The sequence below is a fragment of the Cherax quadricarinatus genome, chromosome 35 (assembly GCF_038502225.1).
Source record: "Cherax quadricarinatus isolate ZL_2023a chromosome 35, ASM3850222v1, whole genome shotgun sequence".
NCBI classification, from domain to species: domain Eukaryota; kingdom Metazoa; phylum Arthropoda; class Malacostraca; order Decapoda; family Parastacidae; genus Cherax; species Cherax quadricarinatus.
Genome location: NC_091326.1, coordinates 22,691,185 through 22,718,642, shown reverse-complemented (window position 1 = coordinate 22,718,642; position 27,458 = coordinate 22,691,185). Strand labels below are relative to the sequence as shown.

The window sequence follows — 27,458 nt, the reverse complement described above, 5'->3', positions numbered from 1 at the left end:
TTCTGCATAATATTTACACCACACATTGCCCTTAGACAGGACATCTCCACTGCCTCCAACCATCTCCTCGCTGCTGCATTTACCACCCAAGCTTCACATCCATATAAGTGTTGGTACTACTATACTTTCATACATTCCCTTCTTTGCCTCCATACATAACATTTTTTGACTCCACATATACCTCAACGCACCACTCGCCTTTTTTCCCCTCATCAATTCTATGATTAATCTCATCCTTCATAAATCCATCCGCCGACACGTCAACTCCCAAGTATCTGAAAACATTCACTTCTTCCATACTCCTCCTCCCCAATTTGATATCCAATTTTTCTTTATCTAAATCATTTGATACCCTCATCACCTTACTCTTTTCTATGTTCACTTTCAACTTTCTACCTTTACACACATTCTCAAACAATTGAGGATATTAAAGTGATCTCTCCAAAAGTCTCTTAGAGTCAGTTGAGTTTCTGAGGTCACTACAAAGCACCTTTCAAACAGAGCTTTTGTGTACAGTTTTTTGAAGTTTGCAATAACCTGCTGGTCCATGGGCTGCAGGAGAGGAGTGGTATTAGGAGGCAAAAACTTCACCTTAATGAAGCTCATGTCCCCATAAAGTCGCTCTGCCACGTCTGTAGGATGACCAGGGGCATTGTCTAACACCAGGAGGCACTTAAGGTCTAATTTCTTTTCAGTTAGGTAATCTTTCACATTGGTTACACCAAGCATTTGCCCCCAGTCATAGAAGAAGTCCCTAGTGACCCATGCCTTACTGTTTGCCCTCCACAGCACACACAAATTAGCCTTGAGGATATTCTTTTGCCTGAACACTCTGGGAGTTTGAGTGATACACTAATAAAGGCTTCACTTTGCAATCACCACTAGCATTGGAACACATCAACAGAGTAAGCCTGTCTTTCATAGGCTCATGTCCTGGGAGTGCCTTTTCCTCCTGAGTAATGTAGGTCCTGCTTGGCATTTTCTTCCAAAACAGGCCCGTTTCATCACAATTAAACACTTGTTCAGGTTTCAGTCCTTCACTGTCTATGTACTCCTTGAATTCCTGCACATATTTTTCAGCTGCTTTGTGGTCCGAACTGGCAGCCTCACCATGCCTTATCACACTATGTATGCCACTACGCTTCTTAAATCTCTCAAACCAACCTTTGCTGGCCTTAAATTCACTCACATCACTAGTTGCAGGCATTTTTTTAATTAAATCCTCATGCAACTTCCTAGCCTTTTCACTTATGATCACTCGAGAGATGCTATCTCCTGCTATCTGTTTTTCATTTATCCATACCAATAAGTCTCTCAACATCTTCCATCACTTGCGATCTCTGTTTCGAAAACACAGTTGAACCTTTGGCAAGAACAGCTTCCTTGATTGCCGTTTTGTTGGACACAATAGTAGCGATGGTTGATTGGGGTTTATTATACAACCTGGCCAGCTCGGAGACACGCACTCCACTTTCATACTTAGCAATGATCTCTTTCTTCATCTCTATAGTAATCCTCACCCTTATTCCTGTAGGGTTGGCACTAGAAGCTTTCTTGGGGCCCATGGTCACTTATTTTGCAGATAAAATCACCAAAACACTAATACAAAATGTTCCGATTGTATGCTTGGATGTTACCGTGGAGGCTGGCTGGTAAACAATGCCACCGGCGGAACATGCGAGGCTGGCTCAGGCCGCACATTAGACACGTCTCGGACGAATAGCGTTGAGCGGGTTTTTTAGCGGTATGCGAGGCAAAATCTTAGCGATAAAATGTATCGGTATGCGGATTTAACATTATGTGATGCCAACGGTATGCGGGGGTCCACTGTACTGGAAAATGACATCATTTGTTTACTTTTGAACTTCGGCACAAATCAAACATTTCCCCTACTTTGAGCTCCATTTCAAGGTCCTTTTCATAGTAAAACCAATCAAAATCACCTCTATTTCTATAATATGTTTCCCATTCTATCAAATGAGACCAAGAAAACAAGAATACAACCATAAATACTATACGAAAATACACCACAAATTCGGCGTTTTAATCCAAACACACTGTCTTGAGTTTTTTTTTTTTCATTATGCACTGCGTGCTGCAGGATTTTTTTTTTATATGGTGCACACTGACCACACAGACCCATTCTCTCACATGTGGGCCTACCAGCTTTCTCCTGATTTATTTTGAACGTATCACTTATCAAACTCTTCAAAAATCTAACTTTTTTCGAACCAACTTCATCCCTACTATCGAACTCGCCCCTATTTTTGAACTGCCAGGTACTGGACCTGTTCAGCAGCCGACTCTGTCCGCGTCCCCGCACAGGCGCCGTGAGTCAGTCTAGTTTTGTTCATGCTTGAGTGAACACTAGCCTGCGCTCTCATTCAAACATTTCACAATTATTTCATTGTGTTTAGTGCTTGTGGGACTGTGAAATAAGCTACCATGGGCCCAAAGAAACTTGCTAGTGGTACCCCTGTGGTAAAGTAAGTGAGAAACACCATAGTCTCCCCATTTTCTTTTACCCCTGGCACCCCAAATTTACCTACTACTCCCTCTACACTTTAGTATTGAGATCCCCAACCACAAATACGCTCACTTTGTTCAAAATTCCCCATGCACTCAATCAACATTTCCCATAATCTTTCTCAATTACACTTCTCTCTTCTCCAGGTGCATAAACACTTACTGTAACCTACTTTTTACATCCAACCCTTATTTTACTCCACAATCCTTGAATTTGTACATTTATATTCCTTTTCCTGCCACAGCTTATCCTTCAACATCATTGCTACTCCTTCCTTAGCTCTATTAGAAACCCCTGACCTAATCCCATTTATTTCTTCCCACTGAAACTCTTACCCCCTTCAGCTTAGTTTCACTTAGAGCCAGGACATCCAGCTTTTCATTCATAACATCCACAATCATCTCTTTCTTATCACTCGCACTACATCCATGCACATTCAAACATCCCACTTTGACTTTCTTTTTAGTAGGCTATACATGTATAGGAAAAGCAGTTACTAGCCCAGTGCTCCCGGCATTTTGGTTGACTTTTACAACATGCATGGCTTACGGAAGTAAGATCCTTATTCCACTCCCCATGGATATGAAAGGAAAAGTAACAAGAACAAGAACTATTAAGGTAAAAATCAAAGAAAACTCAGATGAGTGTATCTACATAAACATGTACATGCATGTGTAGTGTGACCTAAGTGTAAGTAGAAGTAGCAAGATGTACCTGAAATCTCGCATGTTTATGAGACAAAAAAAAAAAGAAACCAGCAATCAATCAAGTAAAACAATTACAGGCTTTCGTTTTACACTCGCCTGGCAGGATGGTAGCACCTCCCTGGGTGGTTGCTCTCTATCAATCTACTACCTACTGATACTGTATATTAATTACCAAATCCTCCCCCCCCCATGCTTTTTTAACACCAGTAGTCTCCCACCGAGATGGGATTACCCAAAAAAGAATGCTTTCATAAAAGTTGTGACTTTTTACATTAAGTAATTTATACAGCAAAAGAGGTTACTAGCTCCTTTTTCCTGGCATTTTTGTCACCTCTTAAGACATGCACAACACACATGGCTTACTGAGGATGGATTCTTCTCCACTTCCCCATGAAGATTATTTTAACATAAATTAACAAAATTTATCTAATTTATAACATACAATAACAGCAATAACTCCAATAAGGCATAGAGGCAAGAATGATTTGATGACAGATAAGAAAATGGGGAACCACCAAATTAAATACATTTTACACTTTAAACAATGTGACTTGGAGCTCACCTGCCAGCATTAGTGGATCTATCAGACTTAAGGGTGCCATTTTCATTTATGGCCTGGGATGCCATCTTCATGCAGATTCCAGATTCAATCACCTCCTCACCACCTAGAAATGTACAGTCAGTAAAAAACAAACAGTGAAATAAAGATTAAACTTAATATTAAAGTAAAACTAATTGATTGTGTAATCCTTGAGAGTGAGATTGTAATTTAAAATTCTTTAGTGATCACTGGCTATTTGGAGTATAGGTATAGGTACAGCACATATAAGTTTACTCATACACATACAAGCATATGCAAAACAAACTGAAAAAAAAATTGTAAAATTCCAAGTGCTTTCAAGATTTCTCACACTATCAAGGAACTATAATAACAGAAAAGCAGAAGGCTACATAAGGCCGAGATAACACCTCACAGGTGTTGTGGGATAGGTGTGACATCAGACGTGACCGAGGTGTTACCACAGCCTTATACAGTGGACCCCCGGTTTGAGATATTAATCCATTCCTGAGAGCTCATTGTAAACCAAAATTATCGGAAAGCGAATCAATTTTCCCCATAAGAAATAATGGAAATCAAATTAATCTGTGCAAGACACCTAAAAAGTATGAAAAAAAAATTTTTACCACATGAAATATTAAGTTTAATGCACACAAACTGAAGACCTGCACAGTTTGTAGTACTCTACTAACAACAGAGTACATAACACTTACCTTTAATGAAGATCTGGTGATGATTGATGGGATGGGAGGAGGGGAGAGTGTCAAAGTTGTTAATGTTTAGAATGGGAATCCCCTTCCATTAGGACTTTTTGGTCCGACATGGCAGCCTCACCATGCCTAATCACACTATGTATGCCACTACGATTCTTAAATCTTTCAAACCAACCTTTGCTGGCCTTAAATTCACTCACATCAGCACTAGTTGCAACTTCCTAGCCTTTTCACAAATGATCGCTTGAGAGATGCTATCTCCTGCTATCTGTTTTTCATTTATCCACACCAATAACAGTCTCAACATCTTCTAACACTTGCGGTCGCTGTTTCGTAATCACAGTTGCACCTTTTGCAACAACAGCTTCCTTGATTGCCGTTTTCCTGGCCACTACAGTAGCGATGGTTGATTGGGGTTTTGTATACAACCTGGCCAGCTTCGACACACGCACTCCACTTTCGTACTTACAAATTATCTTTTTCTTCATTTCAATAGTCATTAGCATCCTTTTTCTCGAAGGGTTGGCACTAGAAGCTTCCTTGGGGCCCATGGTGACTTATTTTGCAAAAAGAAGCACCAAAATCACTGATATGGAATGTACTGAATGTATCCTTAGATGCGAGCACACTGGCTGGCTTGTAAACACTGGCACACACGGGGCAGTTCAGGCCACACGTGGACACATCTGACGAATTGTGTGTACCGGGTTTTTTAACGGGAACCGAGGCAAAATTTTTGCGTTAAAATGTATTGAATACCGGATTTATCGGATACCAATGCCATCGCAAACCGGGGGTCCACTGTATAGCCTTCTGTTGAGAAATTGCTTTACCAGCTAAGCTTATACAGCTTGTAAAGGGAAAACTTAGCTCATCGCCTGCACAGCCGCCCCTGCAGACGAGGTCTTGAGAAGCTGTCGAAGTCATTCCTCAATGGGCTGAAATGAGTTATAATTTGTAAACAATAAATTACCCCTAGGGGGTGTTATGTCAGCATATTTCATTCACTGATGGCTGACAAACTTACTTGTGTGTACTCAAAAGTCCGCACCTAACTGCTGACTATAGGTTGATTACAAACTCCTTGCGACTCAAGAACTGCGCAGTCCCCCGTACTACATGAAATTCGTAACCTACCTTGCTCTCGTAGCGTGAGCTATGGTGTTCTTCACACCTTCGACAGATATCGGTGACTTGACAGAAGCTGAAGCGTCCTTGGATGTCCACGTCTTCCATAGTCTAGGAATACGCACACTGGTACACTATGTTCCACAAGATTTGTCTTTATTGTTCACAATCTTATCACTAAAGAAGCTGATCACACTTCTCAAGTGTTTGTGTTTTATGAGACACTTTGTTCACACTAACGCACAGACCGTTCTTTGTTGGTTATCCTGGCGTCAGTGTCACTCTCAGTAGAGTCAAAAGTAATCTGAAGACGCCACAGCACCCCACGCAGTTACTGCCCCTTGCACAAAGGAAAAGCTGACATACTTTTGCTTCCTTGCCACTTCCTCGATGAAGCAAAGCAGAATGTTTGATTCTTGCTGTCTTAAGCATAGACAACAATGTCCACTTTCTTTACTATGGTAATAAAGTGGGAGCAGGATTTACCTTAATTGTCCTGCCAAGGTAAGAGATGTACTGTCTCTTATTAAAATACACTCTGCAATACTGGACTGCAAGGAGCGGCGGTCGCTTGACCATGTTGCATACTCTTACTGCATCTGCGATCAATTACTCGCTGAAGCAGTAAGCAAGATATTTGCCCCTTCTGAGAGGGCTGGGCCCCTCAGGGCTGAAAAGGGCTGAAGGGGGCTGATACCCCCCTCCTGGAGAAAATTTCTCCACACCTTCTGCCATTCTATTATAGTTCCTTGATAATGTTAGAAACCATGAAAGTACTGTGTATATGCTTGAACACAAGAATATACAGAGAAAAGTTGGCAGATGTAAGATGAAAGAGCACTGCCCTATACTCAAATCAACTTCAATACACCATACTAATGTTTAGTCTCTTGAGGAAAGCGGCACTTTCAGAAGTAACAATGTACTATACAATTAAAATGTTTTTTTGAAAATTTAACACTATTTCAATGAAAAGCTGGGAAAGGCATGAAAAATTATATCCATGTTTTATAACTGATTAAGATAAATGATTCTTATTAATCAGTTATGTAAAATACCTAGCTTGTAGTAAAACAAGTTTAAATATAAACACATTACATACTACTATTAAGTGCATTACCCTTGTACAAGTAATAGTGGTACAAGTAGATGTACTAGTAGTGGTGATACAAGTACAGTGAAACCCCGGGTTTCGGCCGCCCTGGGAATCGGCTGCTTCAGGTTTCGCCTGCTTTCTCAGCCAAATTTTGTCCCATGTTTCGGCCATTGCCCAGGGTTTTGGCTGGCATACCAGACCTGTCCGCCTGCCCGTGCTTCCGCGCCTCCCTACGCAGGCGTCGTCAGCCAGTCAAGCATTATCCTCAAGTGAACATTACACTGCACTCTCGTCCTGCCAACCATCCAGCCAGGCATCCAGCCAGCAATGTTTACTTAAGTTGTAATTTATGTATTGTATAATAGATATGTATTTATCTGTGGTGTATGTAAAACTACAGTTATTATTTAAAAAATGTGTTTTCTGTGAATATTTTTGTGGGTTTGGAATGAATTAATTTTATTTACATTAGTTCTTATGGGAAATATTGGTTTGCCTTTCGGCTATTTCGTGTTTAGGCCTAGCTCCTGGAACGGATTACAGCCAAAACCTGGGGATTTACTGTAGTTGTAGTAGTGGTGGTATAAGTAGTATAGTAGTAGTACAAGTGGTGGCAGTAATAACAGTAGTAATAGTAATAATAGTAGTACGTAATATAGGTAATAGTAATAAAGGAGGGCTTTAATTTATGGCATTTTGCTAATACAGCAGTTTTCAATTACAGTGGTACCTCAACTTACAAGTGCCCCAAACTACGAGTTTCCCCGAGTTACGAGCCATCGCTTGGTCGATTTTTTTGCTTCGAACTGCGAGTGAAAATCAGTTACTAGTGAAAAAAAATATTTACTGAAAATATTTGGCAAGAACCCCAGCCTAAATGGCCCAACGAAAGGTGGTTTTGGGACTAGGTACTTGTAAAACAATGCTAGTGATGTTCTCACTGGAGGTAATCGTGTAATTCTTTCTTTTTCTTCTTTCAACAAACCGGCCGCATCCCACTGAAGCAGGGTAGCCCTAAAACAAAAACAAAAGCTTCTCTTTTTTAACTTTAGTAATGTATACAGAAGGGGTTATTAGCCCCGTGCTCCAGGCATTTTAGTCGCCTCTTACGACACGCATGGCTTATGGAAGAAAAAGCCTGTTCCACTTCCCCATGGAGAAATCATGTAATTATCTTTAGTTATTCTACAAAAAAATATAGTTGCTAAGTTTTTGACATTTGCAAAATATCTTGCCCTTTACTCTCACACAAATACCAAAAATTTGAAATATTTTTAATATTCCACAAGCCAATTGTAGAATAATCGTTTTTTATTCCTGTCAATACTATTGCATTTACTTCAATAATAAGTGGTGGGCTTCACGAAGTAAGTCAATAACTTACTTCTGAGATACTCATATATCAATGCACTAGCGATCTAGTGCAGGTACCCTCCCAAAAACTCCGTTTTCTCTTACCCAAGACCAAAGATGGTCCTGGTCCTGGACACTCGCCATAATATGGTCTATTTTATTCATGCTAGACTATGTATCATGTTTCTATATAAATAAGCCATCAATTAATTACAATGAAGAAAATTGATTTCATTCAGTTTCATGTGGTATAGGGTAACATTAAAGGCACTGTGTGCCCCTCTGGTTGCTCGGCAGGTATCACTGATAGTCCAGTTCAGTCCAGATGCTCTGCAGCATATCTGGAGTTATCATGCGAACTGCTTCAGTGATCGAAATTTCCAGCTCCAGGGTTGCGGGTAGTGGTGGTATGTAAACTGTGCTCTTCAAGTACCCCCAGAGAAAGAAGTCAAACAGTTAGGTCTGGTGATCTCGCGGGCCACTTGCACAGGTCACTGGACCTAACTGTTTGTGACTATCTTTGGGGGTATGTGAAGAGCGCAATTTACATACCACCCCTACCTGCAACCCTGGAGGAGCTGAAAATTTCAATCACTGAAGCAGTTCACATTATAACTCCAGATATGCTGCAGAGCGTCTGGACTGAACTGGACTATCACAGTGATGCCTGCCTAGCAACCAGAGGGGCGCACATAGTGCCTTTAATGCTACCCTATACAGGTCTGCCATCACAAATCCGGCAATCAGTTATTCGGTTCCTTCAGTTATTCGGCACTAATTTTGGCTAGCATAATTTCAAATTTCCAGGGTCGCCACACCAACCTGCTGGTACTGTTTGGTGGCGCTACTTGCTGCATAAGTCATTCCAATTTCTTTTTCTCCATTTATTGTTTTAACCTGCTTACTTTTAGCCCTAGCCATGGTTCCAATGAATAAAAGAAATGCTTCTCATTACGTAAAGCACAGACACAGAACATTATCCATTAAAGATAAGGTGACTTTGAAGCCACTGTCGGTTGCCATGAGCTCAGTCTCATGATGCAGGAGAATATGCTTCATTATTATGCTAATATCAACATTACAGCTTATTTGCCTATCACAACTGATCTAATATCACATAAACAATATAAATAACAAAACATGTTAAATACTCTAGAATAAATAATATTTGGCATAACACCGAGCAGTTCAGCGGAGGTATGAAGAGGATGTGGTATACAAATACCATTCTCCTATCCCTGTCTTGGGGCTTATATTAGAGAAAACGGAGTGTAGCACAGGGCTAGCTGTGATATACACTCGTACTGCACCATAAACCTGAAACAAAAAAGTTATTTTCTCTATATAGATTATCACACACAGCAGCATGTGTAGAGAACTTAGGATAACCCAAAAAAGTCAACGTGGCTTATTTCTAGTATCTGGCTTGGGTTAGCCATATATATGATTTTTGGTAAATATTCGATTCCCAGCCAGGGTAGAAACATTAGGTGTGTTTCTTTACACCTGTTGTCTATGTTCACCCATCAGTAAATGGGTATCTGGGAGTTAGCCGACTGGTGTGGTTGTCATTCTGGGACACTGACCTAATTTTCTTGAAATACTCAGCATAACAAGCAGCTTTCTATATAGTAGTATGTCGCTGATGTCAGCTGGGCCTGTATACCTTGTACATGTACGTGTAGTAAATAGAGAACACAAGAACATAAAGAAGGAACACTGCAACAGGCCTACTGACCCATGCAGAGCAGGTACATGTCTCCCCCCCCGGATTAGCCCAATGACCCACCCAGTCGGGTTACCTCCACTCAAGGATGGAGCATGACACCAGATCCAGCAGCACAAGCTAGTCAGGTCCAACTCACACCCACTCATGTATTTAACCTATTTTTAACCCTTTCAGGGTTCGTCCCGTAGATCTACGGCTTTACGTTCAGGGTCCAAACCGTAGATCTACACCATGAGCTCAGCTCACTCTGATAAACTGTGAGTGGTACATTTGGGCCTAGATATGAGAGAATACATCTATGTGGTATGTGTGCACCACATAAAACAGATCCTGCAGCACACTGTGTATAATGAGAGAAAAAAATGAAATCATGATTTTTCGATTAAAACAGCAACTTTGCAGTGTTTTTTCGTATGTTTTTTATAGTTGTATTTGCGATTTCTTGGTCTCATTTGATAGAATGGAAGACATATTACAGAAATGGAGATGATTTTGATTGGTTTTAGCACTGGAAATGGCGTGAAACTGAGCTCAAAGTAGCAGAAATGTTAAATTTTTGCCGATATTCAAGAGTAAACAAACGACCTCACACGTCTAATACACATCAGCTGGTGGGTCTAATATACATTCACAAATATGGTGATGATATTTATACAATTATTACAGTATTGCATAACAGTAAATCTTTTATTTTTTGGTGTGAATAAAAATTCATTAAGTGAATAAAAAATCAAAATGGAATTTATTTGTAAAGCCTCAAAACATAACTAATGAACAGAGGAAATGTTAGTTTAGTGCCAGGAATGCCTACATTGTTCATTCTGGACCCTATTTTGAAATTGGAATATTTTGAACTTTGTGTTAAATTGGCCAAATTAACAATTTCCGATCACTTTATTTTGTAGTTGAAACAGTTGACTTGGCGATTTCTTGTGCTCAATCGATAGAATAGAAGTAATACTAGTGAAATAGCTAAGAATTTGGTTGACTGGAATAATGTAATTGGCCTAAAATGGAAGTCAAAGTCGGCAAAATCGCCGATTCGTAAATATCGCTGACACATCAAAATTCGCGAGAGCATAATTTCGTCAATTTTCCACCAAATTTCGTACTTTTTGTTTTATTACCTTCACAAAAAGATTCTCTACGATTTCATAAGAAAAAATAACAAATTTTTTTTTTGAAAATTCTTGGACACTGGTGCGTGACTCCAGATTTGGGCCTTGGACCCTGAAAGGTTTAAAACTACACAACGTTTTAGCCTGAATAACTCTACTCGGGAGTTTGGTCCACTCATCCACAACTACAGTGGACCCCCGCATAACGATATTAATCCGTTCATGAGAGCTCATTGTTATGCGAAATTATCATTATGCGAATGAATTTTCCCCATAAGAAATAATGGAAATCAAATTAATCCGTGCAAGACACCCAAAAGTGTGAAAAAAAAAATTTTACCACATGAAATATACATTTTCCTACACACAAAGAGAAGGATACATGCACAAAAGTAGAGTAGTACATGCACAGTATATATTGTGCATGTACTACTCTACTAAATGAAGAATAAATGACACTTACCTTTATTGAAGATGCAGCAATGACTGATGAGACTGTGTCCTGGAAGTGCCTTTTCCTCCAGAGTACTGTAGGTCCTGTTTGGCATTTTCTTCCAGAACAGGCCTTATCACACTGTATGCCACTACGATTCTTAAATCTCTCAAACCAACCTTTGCTGGCTTTAAATTCACCAATATGAGCACTAGTTCCAGGCGTTTTTCCCTGTTCACCTGGGTGTTAGTCGACTGGTGTGGGTTGCATCCTGGGAGACAAGATTAAGGACCCCAATGGAAATAAGTTAGAGTCCTCGATGATGCACCGACTTTCTTGGGTTATCCTGGGTGGCTAACCCTCCGGGGTTAATCGTTTCTCAGTAATTGTTTCACGTTAAGCCACACCAACAACACTCTCTCCACATCTTCGAGTAATACAGCTGATGGTGCAGCAACAACAACAGCTGTGGTGCAGCTGACCATGGTGCAGCAGCAGCAGCTGTGGTGCAGCAACAGCTGACTGGTCCAATTTATCAGCTGACCATGGTGCAGCAGCAGCTGACTGTGGTACGATAGTATTTATCACCCTTTTTACCACAGGGTTGGCACTAGAAGCTTTCTTTGGGCCCATGGTGGCTTATTTAGCAGTTACAAGCACTATAAATAATGTAATACAAAATGTATCGAATGTATGCATACAACTGGCCACCCTGGCTTGTAAACAATGACGGCAAGGCAGGCACTCAGGCTGGACGGACAGGTTCGGGACGAGTCATGTTCAGAAGCAGCTGACCGTGGTCCGGCAGCAGCTGATGGTGCAACAGCAGCTGACTGGTCCGGCAGCAGCTGATGGTGCAACAGCAGCTGACTGGTCCGGCAACTGCTGACTGGTCCGGCAACTGCTGACTGGTCCAGCAACTGCTGACTGGTCCAGCAACTGCTGACTGGTCCAGCAACTGCTGACTGGTCCAGCAACTGCTGACTGGTCCAGCAACTGCTGACTGGTCCAGCAACTGCTGACTGGTCCAGCAACTGCTGACTGGTCCAGCAACTGCTGACTGGTCCAGCAACAGCTGATTGTGGTGCAGCAGCAGCTAACTGATCCAGCAACAGCTGACTGGTCCAGCAACAGCTGATCATGGTGCAGCAGCAGCCGACTGATCCAGCAACAGCTGACCGTGGTGCAGCAGCAGCTGACTGTGGTATGATAGTATTTCTCACCCTTTTTACCACTGGGTTAGCACTAGAGGCTTTCTTGGGGCCCATGGTCACTTATTTTGCAGATGAAACCACCAAAAACGCTGTAATAATACGAAATGTTCCGATTGTATGCTTGGATGTTACCGCGGAGGCTGGCTTGTAAACAATGCCACCGGCGGAACATGTGAAGCTGGCTCAGGCCGCACATTAGAAGAGTCTCGGACGAATAGCGTTGAGCGAGTTTTTTAGCGGTATGCGAGGCAAAATTTTAGTGATAAAATGTATCGGTATGCGGATTTAACGTTATGTGATGCCAACGGTATGCGAGGGTCCACTGTATCACCAAACCAGTGCTTTCCTATATCCTTCCTGAATCTGAATTTTTCCAACTTCAAACCATTGCTGAGAGTCCTGTCTTGGCTGGAAATTTTCAGCACACTATTTACATCCCCTTTATTTATTCTCGTTTTCCATTTATACACCTCGATCATATCCCCCCTAATTCTACGCCTTTCGAGAGAGTGCAGATTCAGGACCCTCAGTCTATCTTCATAGGGAAGATTTCTGATACATGGGATCATCTGTCATCCTCCTCTGTACGTTTTCCAGAGCATTTACATCCATTCTGTAATACGGTGACCAGAACTGAGCAGCATAGTCTAAATGAGGCCTAAACAAGGATATCCAGTGGACCCCCGGTTTACGATCAGCTCCCAATGCGACCAATTATGTAAGTGTATTTATTTAAGTGCGTTTGTATGTGTATGTTTGGGGGTCTGAAATGGATTAATCTAATTCACAATATTCCTTATGGGAACAAATTCGGTCAGTACTGGTACCTGAACATACTTCTGGAATGAAATAATATCGTAAACCGGGGGTCCACTGTATAGAGTTGAAGAACCTGAGGACTTCTATTATTTATACTTCTAGATAGATATGAAGCCAAGAATTCTGTTAGCTTTATTGCAAACACTAATGCATTGTTGTCTTGATTTTAGATTACTGCTAACCAGAACTCCTAAATCCTTTTCGCAATCAGTAGTATTAAGATCTACATTATTTAGTTTATATGTGGCATGGTTATTTAACTGTCCAACATTTTGAACTCTGCATTTGTCAAGATTAAACTGCATCTGCCACTCCTCCGACCATTGCATCAGTCTATTCAAATCATCCTGGAGTGCTCTAGTGTCCTCATTAGAATGAATTGGATGGCCTATTTTGGTGTCGTCAGCAAATTTGCTTATGTCGCTATTTATTCCCTCATCTATGTTGTTCATGTAAATTGTGAACAAGGGGCCCAATACTGACCCCTGAGGAACACCACTTGTGATGTGCCCCCCATTCTGATTTCTCCCCATTTATGCAAACACTCTGCTGCCTATCTGTCAGCCATGCCTCTACCCAGGAAAAAATTTCTCCTATTCCGTGTGCCTTAAGTTTCCTCAATAGCCTCTGATGTGGAACTCTATTGAAAGAGTTACTGAAATCCATATACACAATATCATATTCATTAACATGATCTACCTCCTCAAACACCTTAGTGAAAAAGGTTAGTAAATTCTTAAGACAGGAATGCCCCTTTGTAAAACCATGTTGAGATTCATTAATCAATCTGTGCCTATCAAGATGGCTACGAATTTCTTTGGCAATTATTGATTCCATAAATTTTCCCACTATGGAGGTAAGGCTAATTGGTCTATAGTTCGAAGCCAAGGACCTGTTACCTGCCTTGTAAATAGGCATTACATTTGCCATTTTCCACTTATCAGGCACTATGCCAGTTTGTAGTGATATGTTAAAAAGATCAGCCAAAGGTACGCTAAGTTCCTCTTTACATTCCTTTAACACCCTTGCAAACAGTTCATCAGGACCTGGGGATTTGTTAGGTTTTAGTTTCTCTATTTGTCTGAGGACCATGTCACTAGTTATCGCAATTGTACGTAGTTTATTACCCTGTTTTACATAATCTATTATTTCAGGAATATCACTAGTATTTTCCTGGGTGAAAACTGAGAGGAAGTAGGTGCTGAGAATTTCACATATATCCTTATCACTGTCAGTGATCTGACCAGAATTACTCTTAAGTGGGCCAATCTTGTCCATGATATATTGAAACTAAGTGATTTGTGATCACTTTCCCCAAGCTCATCATTAACCTCAAGATTATTAATTAGTGAATCTTTGTTGGAAAGAACCAAGTCAAGCAGATTGTTTCCTCTAGTTGGTTCTGTCACAACCTGTTCTAAAAAGCAATCCTGAACCGTATCAAGAAAGTCACTAGACTCAAGATTTCCTGTCATACTGTTCCAATCAATTTGTCTAAAGTTAAAATCTCCCAATATCACAACACTTTCATATCTAGATGCCTTATGAATTTCATCCCATAACAGCTTACTGCACTCCCTATCAAGGTTTGGGGGCCTATAAATCACACCCAAAATTAATTTCTCACGTCCCTCGAGAAACTGTAGCCAAGCAGATTCTGTGTTCGATGTTTCTAATCTTATATCATGTCTAAGACAACAATTTAAATTTTCTCTGACATACATCACCACTCCACCACCCTCCCTGTTGACCCTATCAGTGTGGAATAGTTTAACCCTGTGTGTTGCATTCAGAAGGCATTTCTCTATCTTTCAAGTTGAACCAGGTCTGTTATACCAATAATATCTATATTGCCTGCACTTGCAAGTAATCTTAGCTCATCTATCTTATTTCTTAGACTCCTACTATTTGTATAGCAAACCGTAAGGGAGCTAGTCGCTCGTTGCCTTCTACTATCTTTCTTTGCTGATAAATTGATTTGCCATTACTAGCAACTTTATTTTGAATATTGTCTTAAACATATCCCTGAGGTATCCCGGTAATAACTGCTGTTTTTAACCCTAATGCTGCAGCCTGATTGTTTCCCACAAACACCCATACCTCTATAATGTATCAGTTTAAATTCCTAGACAAGTCATCAATTACCCTCTCAATTCAATTGGCTAATGCAACCACTCCATCCCCATAGAGATGAACCCCATCCCTTGCATACATATCACGTTTGCCAAAGAATAGGTCCCAGTTATCATTGAATGGGATTGCAAGTTCCTTGCAGTACCTGCCTAGCCAGCAATTTATACCAATTGCCCTAGACATCCATTCATTGCCCACTCCCTTTCTAGGCAAGATGCTACATATGACTGGGATCCCTCCCTTAGACCTAACTACTTCTATGGCTGACCTGTACTTATCCAGCAGCTCCTCTCTCCTGCCCTTCCCAATGTCATTACCCCCAGCACTAAGACAGATAATGGGCTTGTTCCCATTACCTGCCATAATATTATCCAACCTGCTGACTGTCACCAACACCAGCTCCAGGAAGGCACACTGTCTGACCTTTCTGTCTGTTACAAAATGCACGGTCCATATATCTTGCCCAAGAATCGCCTATTAAAATATTCTTACCTTGATTAGCAAGGGAATCAGTGGTACCTTCAACCTCACTAACCACTGAAGTACACTCGTCTTGGAGAACAGAGAATCGATTTCCTACCTTCACATCTTTATTAACTCTCATCTTCCTTCTTCCTGAACTGTGAACCACTTGCCACTTAAAGCAGCTGCCACTATCACTGCTGATGACCATTTCCCCCTTACCAGCTAAATCCTTCTCACACTCACTCCTAAACTCATCTATGCGAAGCTTCAGCCTCCTATTTTCCTCCTGAAGAAGTAGAATCTCCTTCAACACTTGAACCCAAGATTCTAAAACACTTCAACAAGCCATGGTGCTTGGTAACAGCCCACGCTAACTCCCAAGAGCTTAGGCAAGTATGACCGCAAGTGACTACTGATTATTATATTTTCTCAGTTGTTTGTTGGGTTTTCTTATTGAAACGTGGGCAATGTATAATGGAAAGATACTTCTTAACGTACACCAAAAATAAAAGAAATCAGACCACAAATAGCGGAGTTCACTTCTCGGCCATTAGCGGCCGCTTACCGGTATATTTTTTTATTGTTTTTATGGTTATATTCTTATTTTTTCGGTCTCATTTCATAGAATGAAAGATATATTACAGAAACAGATATGATTTTGATAGCTTTCATGATGAAGAGTACCTTGAAATTGCGCTCACAGTAGCGAAAATGTTCTATTCTTCAGCAAAGCTCAAGATTAAACAAATGACGTCACCGTCCAATACCTGTCCGCCTGCCAGTCCAATTCCAAAACTGAGTCAAGAATAGGTTGACATTATTTATACAATTATTACAATAATGCAGCAGTCTGCATAACAGTAAATCTTGAATTAATTTTTTTTTTTTTTTTTTTTGTGAATAAAAATTCCAAATGGTAAGCAAGAGTAATATAAGAGGGGCCTAGAGCCATGACTAATGAACTGAGAAAATGTTATTTTAGTGCCAGGAATGTCTACATTGTTTATTCTGGACCCTATTTTGAAATTGGCATCTGTTGAAATTTGTGTGAAATCGGCCAAATTGCCAATTTCTGACCTCTTCACTGGGTAGTTGAAATAAGTGAATGGGCAGTTTCTTGTACTCAGTTGACAGACTAGAAGTAAATATTTTATTCAGGTATACACAAATACAGTTACATAGATTATCATACATAGCAGTGTATGTATCAAGAACCTGGGATAACCCTGAAAAGTCAAAGTGACTTATTTCCAGTACCTGGCTTGGGCTTGCCATATATGATTTTTGGTAAATATTTTTTTTTCTTTGTTGTTTGTTGGGCTATCTCATTGAAACTTGGGCAATGTACGATGGAAAGTTTCTTCTTAACGTAAAACAAATATAAAAAAGACGGACGATAATAAGGGAGTTCACTTCTCAGCCATTAGCCGCCTCTTTGCAGTATATTTTCGTATGGTTTTTATGGTTTTATTCTTTTTTTTTTTTCAACTCATTTGATAGAATGGAAGATATATTACAGAAACAGACACTATTCTGATTGCTTTCATGACAAAAAGTACCTTGAAATTGAGCTCAAAGTAGCAGAAATGTTCGATTTTTGCCGATGTTCAATGAACTTTGTGTAAGCCAAGTTGGTTAATTTTATTAAGTATTCTAACTTAACCACTCTGTAATCCGGCACACTACAGGTCCCAATGATGCCGGATTTGTGATGGAGAACCTGTATAACATGAAAATGAAATCCTGTATCTGAAGCTACTAACTGAGAGATTATTACAATAAAGTTACATGTTATACCTGTTTAAAATCAGGAAGTGTTTTTGTGAATACCCTGAATGATAGTATAAATATGTTATCAGGCATTTACAGTGGAACCCCGACTTACGATATTATTCCATTCCTGAGAGCACATTGTAAGACTAAATTATCATAAGTTTAATTAATTTTCCCCAAAAGAAATAATGGAAATCAAATTAATCCGTTCAAGACACCCAAAAGTATGAAAAAAAAAAAATTTTTTACCACATGAAATATACATTTGCCTACATAAAAAGGATACATGCACAATATATATTGTGCATGTACTAGTGTACTAAATGAAGAATAAATGACACTTACCTTTATTGAAGATGTAATGATGAGTGATGAGACACTGTCCTGGGAATGCCCTTTCCTCCTGAGTATTGTAGGTCCTGTTTGGCATTTTCTTCCAGAACAGGCCTCATCACACTGTGTATGCCACTACAGCTCTTATCTCTCAAACCAACCTTTGCTGGCCTTAAATTCACCAATATGAGCACTAGTTCCAGGTATTTTTTCCTGTTCACCTTTGTTTTAGTCGACTGGTGTGGGTTGCATCCTGGGGGGACAACATTAAGGATCCTAATGGAAATAAGTTACAGTCTATGGTGACACACTGACTTTCTTGGGATATCCTGGGTGGCTAACCCTCTGGGGGTTAATTGTTTCTCGGTATTCTCGATAAGCCACACCAATAACAGTCTCTCCACATCTTCGAGTAGTATAGCAGACTGTGCTACAGCAGCAGCAGCAGACTGTGCTACAGCAGCAGACTGTGCTACAGCAGCAGACTGTGCTACAGCAGCAGACTGTGCTACAGCAGCAGACTGTGCTACAGCAGCAGACTGTGCTACAGCAGCAGACTGTGCTACAGCAGCAGACTGTGCTACAGCAGCAGACTGTGCTACAGCAGCAGACTGTGCTACAGCAGCAGACTGTGCTACAGCAGCAGACTGTGCTACAGCAGCAGACTGTGCTACAGCAGCAGACTGTGCTACAGCAGCAGACTGTGCTACAGCAGCAGACTGTGCTACAGCAGCAGACTGTGCTACAGCAGCAGACTGTGCTACAGCAGCAGACTGTGCTACAGCAGCAGACTGTGCTACAGCAGCAGACTGTGCTACAGCAGCAGACTGTGCTACAGCAGCAGACTGTGCTACAGCAGCAGACTGTGCTACAGCAGCAGACTGTGCTACAGCAGCAGACTGTGCTACAGCAGCAGACTGTGCTACAGCAGCAGACTGTGCTACAGCAGCAGACTGTGCTACAGCAGCAGACTGTGCTACAGCAGCAGACTGTGCTACAGCAGCAGACTGTGCTACAGCAGCAGACTGTGCTACAGCAGCAGACTGTGCTACAGCAGCAGACTGTGCTACAGCAGCAGACTGTGCTACAGCAGCAGACTGTGCTACAGCAGCAGCTGACCGTGGTATGATAGTATGTATTTCAATGGTATTTCTCACTCTTTTTACCACAGGGTTGGCACTAAGCTTCTTTTGGGCCCATGGTGGCTTATTTAGCAGTTACAAGCACTAAAAACACTGAAATACAAAATTTACCGAATGTATGTGTGCAACCGTCCGCCCCAGCTTGTAAACAATGTCACACTAGCTCAGCTGAGGTACTCGGGCCAGACGGACCAGACGGCCGCGTTCAGGACGAATGATGCAAGTCGAGTTTTTCCAACGTAGGTCGGGGTCAAATTTTTACACTGACAAGCATCGTAAGTAGGTTTTAACGTAGGTTAAGGACATCGTAAGTTGGGGGTCCACTGTATTCGCATTTGAAAGTGAAAAAAAAAGGGCGTTTCACTTTATGCCAATTTTCACTTTACAGCAGTAGCCTGAAACCTAACCTGTTGTATTAGCGGGGCCCTCCGGTATTAGTAGTAATAGGTAGTAATAATAAACAGTAATAGTCACTGTACCAGCTGACTGTCCAGATATCCCTCTTACCATCATTTCTCAATTGCAGACAGGTCTTGGGTTATACGAGAAGTAAAGAAATTTGAAGTTTAATAGTGACAAGGATATAAAAAACACCATTATAAACTAAACTAATTCTAGATTGCAACTTTAAGAGGATATTTATGCTCACCAGGAATGCAAATGTTGTTTTTTGGAAGCATCCTATGATTGTCAAAATACTGGTAGCCAGTGTTGTGTGCCATCTGCTCCAGCATAAGTTTATCTGTGTTGTTCTTCATCCCAACATGGATCACCAGCTGAAAGGAACACACAAGCATGTAACATGGTTTAACAAGCAGTTTACAAGCATCTGTTCACAAAGCGAGTTTCATTAACCCTTTCAGGGTTGACAGGCCCTCTCGGACTTGTTCTCATGGTCGGCCAAATTTAAAAAAAAAAAAAAAAAAAAATATGAAAAGGATAGAGAATCTTTTCCTGATCATAAAGACACCAAAAGTATGAAATTTGATGGAAAACTTACGGAATTATGCTCTCGCGAAGTGAGCGGTCTCGATGATGTTTACACATCAGCAATTTTGCCCACTTTGAGCCCTATTTTCGGCCAATTCCAGTGTACTAGTCGACAAAAATATAACTACAGTGGTCCCTCAATAATCGTGCGGCCTGAAAGTCGTCCATTTCGGAAATAGTCCCGTTTTTTCGTCAAAATATCGGCTCGGAAATGATCCGGTAACTCGCTAATAGTCCTTCGTCCCGGACGCGTACTCACGGTCTAAGCGGCCTCAAGCCGCCTTGGCCTTTCCTTCCCAGCCAGTGTGCCATTGTTTACCAGTGAGCGACGGTCCCCTCACGTGCTCCAGCGAAATATTTCATAATATTTCATTTATTTTGGTGCTTGCAAGTTATTTAAGTGCTAAATAAGCTACCATGGCTCCAAAGAAAGCTCCTAGAGCCAAGCCTTTGGTAAAGAAGGTGAGAAATACGATTGAATTTAAGAAAAACATCATTGAACAATATGATAGTGGCGTACGTGTGGGCGAACTGGCCAGGATGTATAACAAATCCCGTACAACCATATCTTCCATCATAGCCAAGAAAAGGAAATAAAGGACGCTATTGTTGCAAAGGGGGTAAATGTGCTGACAAAAATGAGATCATCAGTACTCGAAGATGTTGAGAAGTTATTATTGGTGTGGATAAATGAGAAACAATTAGCAGGAGACAGTCTTATGACATCGCTTATTTGTAAAAAGGCTAGGCAGTTGCATGATTATTTGGTAAAGAAATTGCCTGCAAATAGTGATGATGTGAGTGAATTTAAGGTCAGCAGAGGCTGGTTTGAGAGATTTAAGAAGCATACTGGCATACACAGTGTGGTAAGGCATAGTGAGGCTGCCAGTTCGGACCACAAGGTGGCTGAAAAATATGTGCATGACTTCCAGGAGTACAGAGGCTGAAGGACTGAAACCTGAACAAGTGTTCAATTGTGACAAAACAGGCCTCTTTTGGAAGAAAATGCCAAAGAGGACCTTCATTACACAAGAGGAAAAGGCAATGCCAGGACACAAGCCTATGAAAGACAGGCTGACGCTAATGTTCTGTGCTAATGCTAGAGGGGATTTCAAAGTGAAGCCATTACTAGTGTACCATTCTGAAAATCCCAGAGTGTTCAGGAAAAACAATGTTATGAAGAGTAAATTGTGTGTGTTTTGGAAATCTAATAGCAAGGCATGGGTCACGAGGGAAATTTTTGTAGAGTGGTTCAATGAAGTGTTTGGCCCTAGTGTGAAGAATTACCTCCTGGAAAAGGAATTGGATCTCAAGTGCCTCCTAGTAATGGACAATGCACCTGCTCATCCTCCAAACTTGGATGACCTAATTCTGAAGGAGTTTGGGTTCATCACAGTAAAGTTCTTGCCCCCGAATACCACTCCTCTCCTCCATTATTATAATCAAAAAGAAGCGCTAAGCCACAAGGACTATACAGCGCTGCAGGGCAGGAAGGAAGTGAGGGCATCAGGTGGCAAAAGGGAGATGGATGAGTAATAGGTTACGGATAACAGCGGGGCAGTGGATGGTGAAAGGGTAAAGGGCAGCAAGAGACTTAACTAGAAAGGGCTGAGGGGAGTGCGAAAAGTATCATCAGAGTTTGTGGAATAAATCAGTCGTTGTCAAGAAGTCAATGAGAGAGTCAGGATTAAAGGAGGGTCCATCAGCAAGAAGGGAAGGTAAAGAGAGAGTAGTAGAACGAAGACAACGTTGGAGGTAAATTCTGCGTGCTCGTTGATAGAGAGGGCAGTCTAACAGAATGTGGCTAATCGATACTGGAACTTGACACTGCTCACAGAGAGGAACAGGGTGCCTCTCCATGAGATACCCATGAGTAAGACGAGTGTGACCAATGCGAAGGCGGGAGAGAGTGGTCTCCCAACCTCGGCACTGATGACAAGAAGACGGCCAGTAACCTATGCTCGGTTTAATAGAATGAAGTTTGCTACCGAGCAGAGTTGACCAACGTTGTTGCCAACGGGTGTGAAGGTGGGTAGCTATTGCAGCAAAATATTCCAGAAATGGAACACTTCGATAGGAAATTGGTAGGTCATGTACTGCTGACCGCGCAGCAGTGTCCGCCTGTTCATTGCCCTGTACGTCGACATGACCAGGGACCCAACAAAAAACAATATCTTTATGTTTGGTAGAGATACGGCATAGCCAAAGTTGGATACGGAGAACTAGGGGACGAGATGTATCAAATTTTCGTATAGCCTGTAGAGCACTAAGGGAGTCTGAGACAACCACAAATGATGACACAGGCATAGATGCGATACGAATAAGTGCTGTAAGAATGGCATACAGTTCAGCAGTAAAAATGCTAGCTGAAGATAGTAAATGTCCCCGCACGATGCTGTCCGGAAACACTGCTGCGAATCCGACGCCGTCTGAAGACTTGGAGCCATCTGTGTACACAGCGGTGGCATGAGAATGGGAGTGGAAGTGATCAAGAAAAAGAGCGGGAAGCCACCGTAGGCAGTTGAGCTTTCGAGCAAGGGAGTGAGAAAGAACAGACCCGAACAGCTGGAACTTCCCAGGGGGGTAGGGAAAAGCGAGATGCTACATGAACATATAAAGGTGGTAACTGAAGGGAAGACAAGAGTGAATGTAGGCGAAGAGAAAAGGTACGGAGCAAACAGGGGCGGCGAACGAATAAAGAATGTCTACTAATATCGGTGACCATTCTATAAATGGAAGTATTGTGTAGATCGTGAGAGCGTACATAGAAGCGAAGGCAATGGGCATCACGGCGATCAGACAAGGATGGAACATTCGCTTCTGTATAGAGGCTCTCAACAGGGGAAGAGCGAAAAGCACCAAGGCACAAACGTAATCCTTGGTGATGGATAGAGTTAAGGCTAGAGAGTAGCAGGAGAGGCCGCGGAATAAATCTGGTCACCATCATCGAGTTTCGATAAAACGAGGGCTGAATGTAGGCGAAGCAGAGTTCGACGATCAGCTCCCCAGGAAAGATGAGCAAGGGTTTTAAGAAGGTTTAGCCGGCTGTGACAAGTTGCCTTCAGAGAGGTTATGTGAGGTTTCCAGGATAACCGACGGTCAAAGAGAAGGCCTAGAAACCTGACTATCACGTTCGAGGATACGGGAGCCATAGAGATACAAAGGATGATCGGAGATAACAGAGCGTCTAGTGAAAGTAATTTGGCGAGTTTTGGTAATTGAAAATTTAAACCCATGCGTGGTGGCCCAAGTGGAAACACGGTTGACCGCATGCTGGAGAGAAACTGCAATAAGATGACAGTCAGCGCCTGCACAAGCAATAGCGAAGTCATCAACAGAGTGACGACCAAATATTGGGTGGAAGAACAGAGGCCAAATCATTTATAGCAAGGAGAAAAAGTGTTGTGCTTAGAACACATCCCTGAGGGACACCTTCAGCTTGGACGAAGTCCGGGGAAAGAACATTATTGACTCGAACACGGAAATGTCTGTCAGTTAAAAAGTTCTTAAGGAAGGATGGTAGATTGCCTCGGAGGCCTAAGGAATGGGCCTGGGCCAAAATATTATACCTCCAAGTTGTGTCATATGCCTTCTCAAGGTCAAAAAATATGGCAATAACTGAGTGATTATTCGCAAAGGCATTACGAACATACGTATCCAAGCGTAGTAAGGGGTCTATGGTAGAACGGCCCTTACGAAAGCCGTATTGACTAGCGGAGAGACTGTTGCGTGTCTCTAAATACCACATTAAACGTCGATTTACGAGACGTTCCATCACTTTGCAAACTGCACTAGTAAGAGCGATGGGGCGATAGTGGGAGGCATCATGTCCTGTAGTACCCGGTTTGCGGAAAGGGAGAACAATGGCAGATTTCCACAGCTGGGGAAGAACTCCTTGTGCCCAAATAAGATTGAAGAGGTGTAAGAGGACTACAAGGGCTGACCGATGTAAATGTTGTAACATACGAATATGAATGTCGTCAGGCCCAGCTGCCGATGATCGGCAAGCTGAGAGCGTTGCCTACAGTTCTTGAAGTGTAAAAGGCACATTATACTGTTCTTCTCTGAGAGAAGAAAAGTCCAAGGGTACTAACTCTCTGGCAGACTATGAGGAAAGAAACGAGGGGCATAGATGGAGCCCTCGGGAAATACGGATCAGATGTGTGCCAAGTTCAAGGGCAATGTCGAGAGGGCTTGCTACATCAACACCAGCGACCCGTAGAACAGGAGCCGGGTCAGGAGAGTATTTACCACTCAATTTCCTCACTTTTTTCCAGACTGCACTCATAGAAGAAGCAGAGGTGATGGTGGAAACAGTCTCGCCAACAAGTGCGTTTAGCTTCACGGATGACACGGCGAGCGATCGCACGCTTCTGCTTAAAATCAAGAAGTCTCTCAGCGGTTCTATTGTACTGGTACCTGCCCCATGCAGCACGTTTCAAACGTACTGCACGAGCACAAGCAGGAGACCACCAAGGCACGCACGTCTGAATGCCTGCCTGAGGTTTGGGGTATAGAATGAGAAGCTGCGGTATAAACTGAGGTCGAGAAGATGTGTAGGAGCTCATCAATGGAGGATGAAGGAACCTCACTAAAAGCAGTGAGGTGTGAGTAAAGATCCCAATTTTCCCGATCAAATTGCCAGCCAGGGCTACGGAAAGGTGGTGAATAGGAAGGAGAAGTAAGAATGATCGGAAAATGATCGCTGTCATGTAAGTCTGGTAGAACAGACCAGGTGAAGTCTAGTGCAGTGGAGGAAGAGCAGACTGATAGATCGATGCAAGAGAGAGTATGAGTACGAGGATCAAAATGGGTGGGAGTACCCGTATTTAAAACATGAAGGGGGTGAGAGGCGAGAAAAGCCTCCAACTGAATGCCACACGAGTCACAATGAGACCCCCCCCCCAGAGGAAATGGTGGGCATTAAAATCACCAAGTAACAGAAGTGGTGGTGGTAAGGATGAAACAAGAAAGGCAAAGTCTGGGATAGAAAATGCTCGAGAAGGAGAGAGATATAAAGAACATATTGTAAACCACTTATTCAAGTGGATACGGGCTGCAGTGTAATGCAGCGAGGTATGGACAAATAGTTGACAGTACAGAATATCATTGCGTAGAAGAAGGGCACTTTCATTAAAGGTCCCATCTGAGAAAGGATCCGAAGAATACAATAAATTATAGCCTGAGATAGGTTGGAAAACAGCCGAGTGTAATTTTGGTTCTTGTAAGCAAGCACCAACAGGGGAAAACCTGGAAAGCAACATCTGAAGCTCACCCCAATTACCCCCGAGGCCGCGGATATTCCACTGTAAATAGGCCATGATTGGCGATGAAGAAAATTTCAGGAATCTGTAGGTAAAGGCACCTACGGACTAGAGGGGTTAGAAAAGTCAACGTGTGGTGGCATTGGAAGACGTTCAAGTAGCGAAGGAACGGAGCGTTGCGAAGAATGGGGTTGTGAAGATGGAGGAGAGGGAAGAGAAGGAACAGGAAGTGAATCAGTGTCCACTGAAGGTTTAGTCTCTGCAGTATATTCAGAAATGGCTTCAAGTGTTTCTGAATTCAAAGATGTATGGGAGACCATATTGGAGATAGAAGGAGGAGGGTGAGTAAAGAATGGGACAGTAATGGACTGTACCAAAGTAGAGGGGGAGGGAAGAGTGTAAGGGACTGGAGATGAAGTGTGGGGGGGGGGACAGAAGAGGCAGAAACCTGGGAGGGGACGGGGGTGGAAGGCATAGTACGAGGAGGAGGGTGAATCTCCACACTTGTAATAGAGCCAGAGAGAGGGGAAGAACTAGGTACAGAGACTGGAAAGGTAAAGTGTGGAGGTGGAAGAAGGGAAGGAAGGGGCAAAGATTTGAGCAATGTGGATTTTTTGGACTTCTGAGTAGAGGGGCGATTGGTATTAGGTGTCGTACGAGGTCTTGTCGATACTGGGGCTTGTGAGGAAGGACGCGAAGATGTGAGAACAGACCGAGTTGTAGTCGGGACGTCAGAGCCAAGGACAGCAAAAGGATTAGATGCCGTAGTGGCTATGCCAGGGGTAACAACAGAGGAGGCTGCAGAAGATAGTACCCCAGAAGTGGGGGGATGTTTGGAAACACGAGAATAAGAAACACGGGGTAGTCTCCCTTGGAGGCGGAGATGAGTAACTGCCATAGCATAAGGAAAACCTTCTGCCTCTTTGAGGCAATGGATTTCACGTTCATTTAAGTAGACCTGGCAACGGCGGGAGTACGAAGGGTGAGCTTCATTACAATTAAGGCAAGATGGAGGTTGACTGCAAGATGTATTAGAATGGTCGTCGGCACCACAGACTGGGCATTCGGCCATAGATCTGCAATATTTTGCTGGGTGACCAAAACGCCAGCAATTTCTACATTGTTGTGGTGTAGGTATCACCTTTCGAACTTGTAACCGATGTCTCGCGACATATACAGAGGACGGGAGTTCTCGGCTGTCAAAAGTTAAACGAGCCACATTGCAAGGGTAACGTCTCCGCCCCCGGGAAGGAAGGACATAAGTGTCTACTTTGAGGATTGGGAGATCCTGGAGTTCCAGCTGTTCAAAAATGTCATTGCCACATGACTGGAAATTCTGTTGGACTATGGTACGGGGCAGAATGACAGTACCACTACAAGAATTGAGAGAAAGATGTTTTTCAATAGTGATAGGAGTAGTATCGATATTCGAAAGGAGAGAAAGATCATGAGCTTGGGTAGCATTCTGGACAGTGACGATGCGCATACCGCTCTTGAGAGCATGAAATGAAATATCTCTACCAACAAGACGCAGGAGCGCTTTGCCAATACTATGGTCAGAAAGGTAGGCAGAAGAAGAAGTCGGTCTTAAAGTAAAGAATTTAGTCCATTGTGTGGTCCGAAATCGAGCGTGGAGAGGGAGTGCTTGACGTGTCGGTCTTTTCCGAGTAGAATGGGAAGGTAACGAAGGAGCATCATCAGGACATTGACGTTGGCGCTTAGGAGTAGGACCGGAGTTGGTCCGGCCTGAAATGGGTGGGCGATTCGAAAATTGCCGTACCGTAGAGGGAGAAGCCAGAAGCATAGTCAAAGGAGAGCGGAGTTCAGACAAATCGAAGGAGTCAGTCGAAGCCCCAGTACCTGAAGCGGGTGAGGAAACAGCACCAGCAAGAGGTACAGGGGCATCAGGAGTGTCCGAAGAGTGGTCTAAACACAAGGCAGGATCAGAATGGGGTGCGGTAT

General features: G+C 42.4%; 1 protein-coding gene across 5 annotated transcripts in view; it reads right to left on the bottom strand.

Moving 5' to 3' along the window:
• The window catches only part of LOC128695082 (pyroglutamyl-peptidase 1-like protein), a 69,506-nt gene that overhangs the window by 4,068 nt on the left and 37,980 nt on the right, over positions 1-27,458 (bottom strand). For all 5 annotated transcript variants that reach the window (XM_053785475.2, XM_053785476.2, XM_053785474.2 and 2 more), the window contains 2 exons: positions 19,892-20,018; positions 3,797-3,899 (listed from right to left, as the gene is read on the bottom strand). In XM_053785475.2, coding sequence (XP_053641450.1) covers positions 3,797-3,899; positions 19,892-20,018 — 230 coding nt within the window. The remainder of the gene's footprint in view (positions 1-3,796; positions 3,900-19,891; positions 20,019-27,458) is intronic.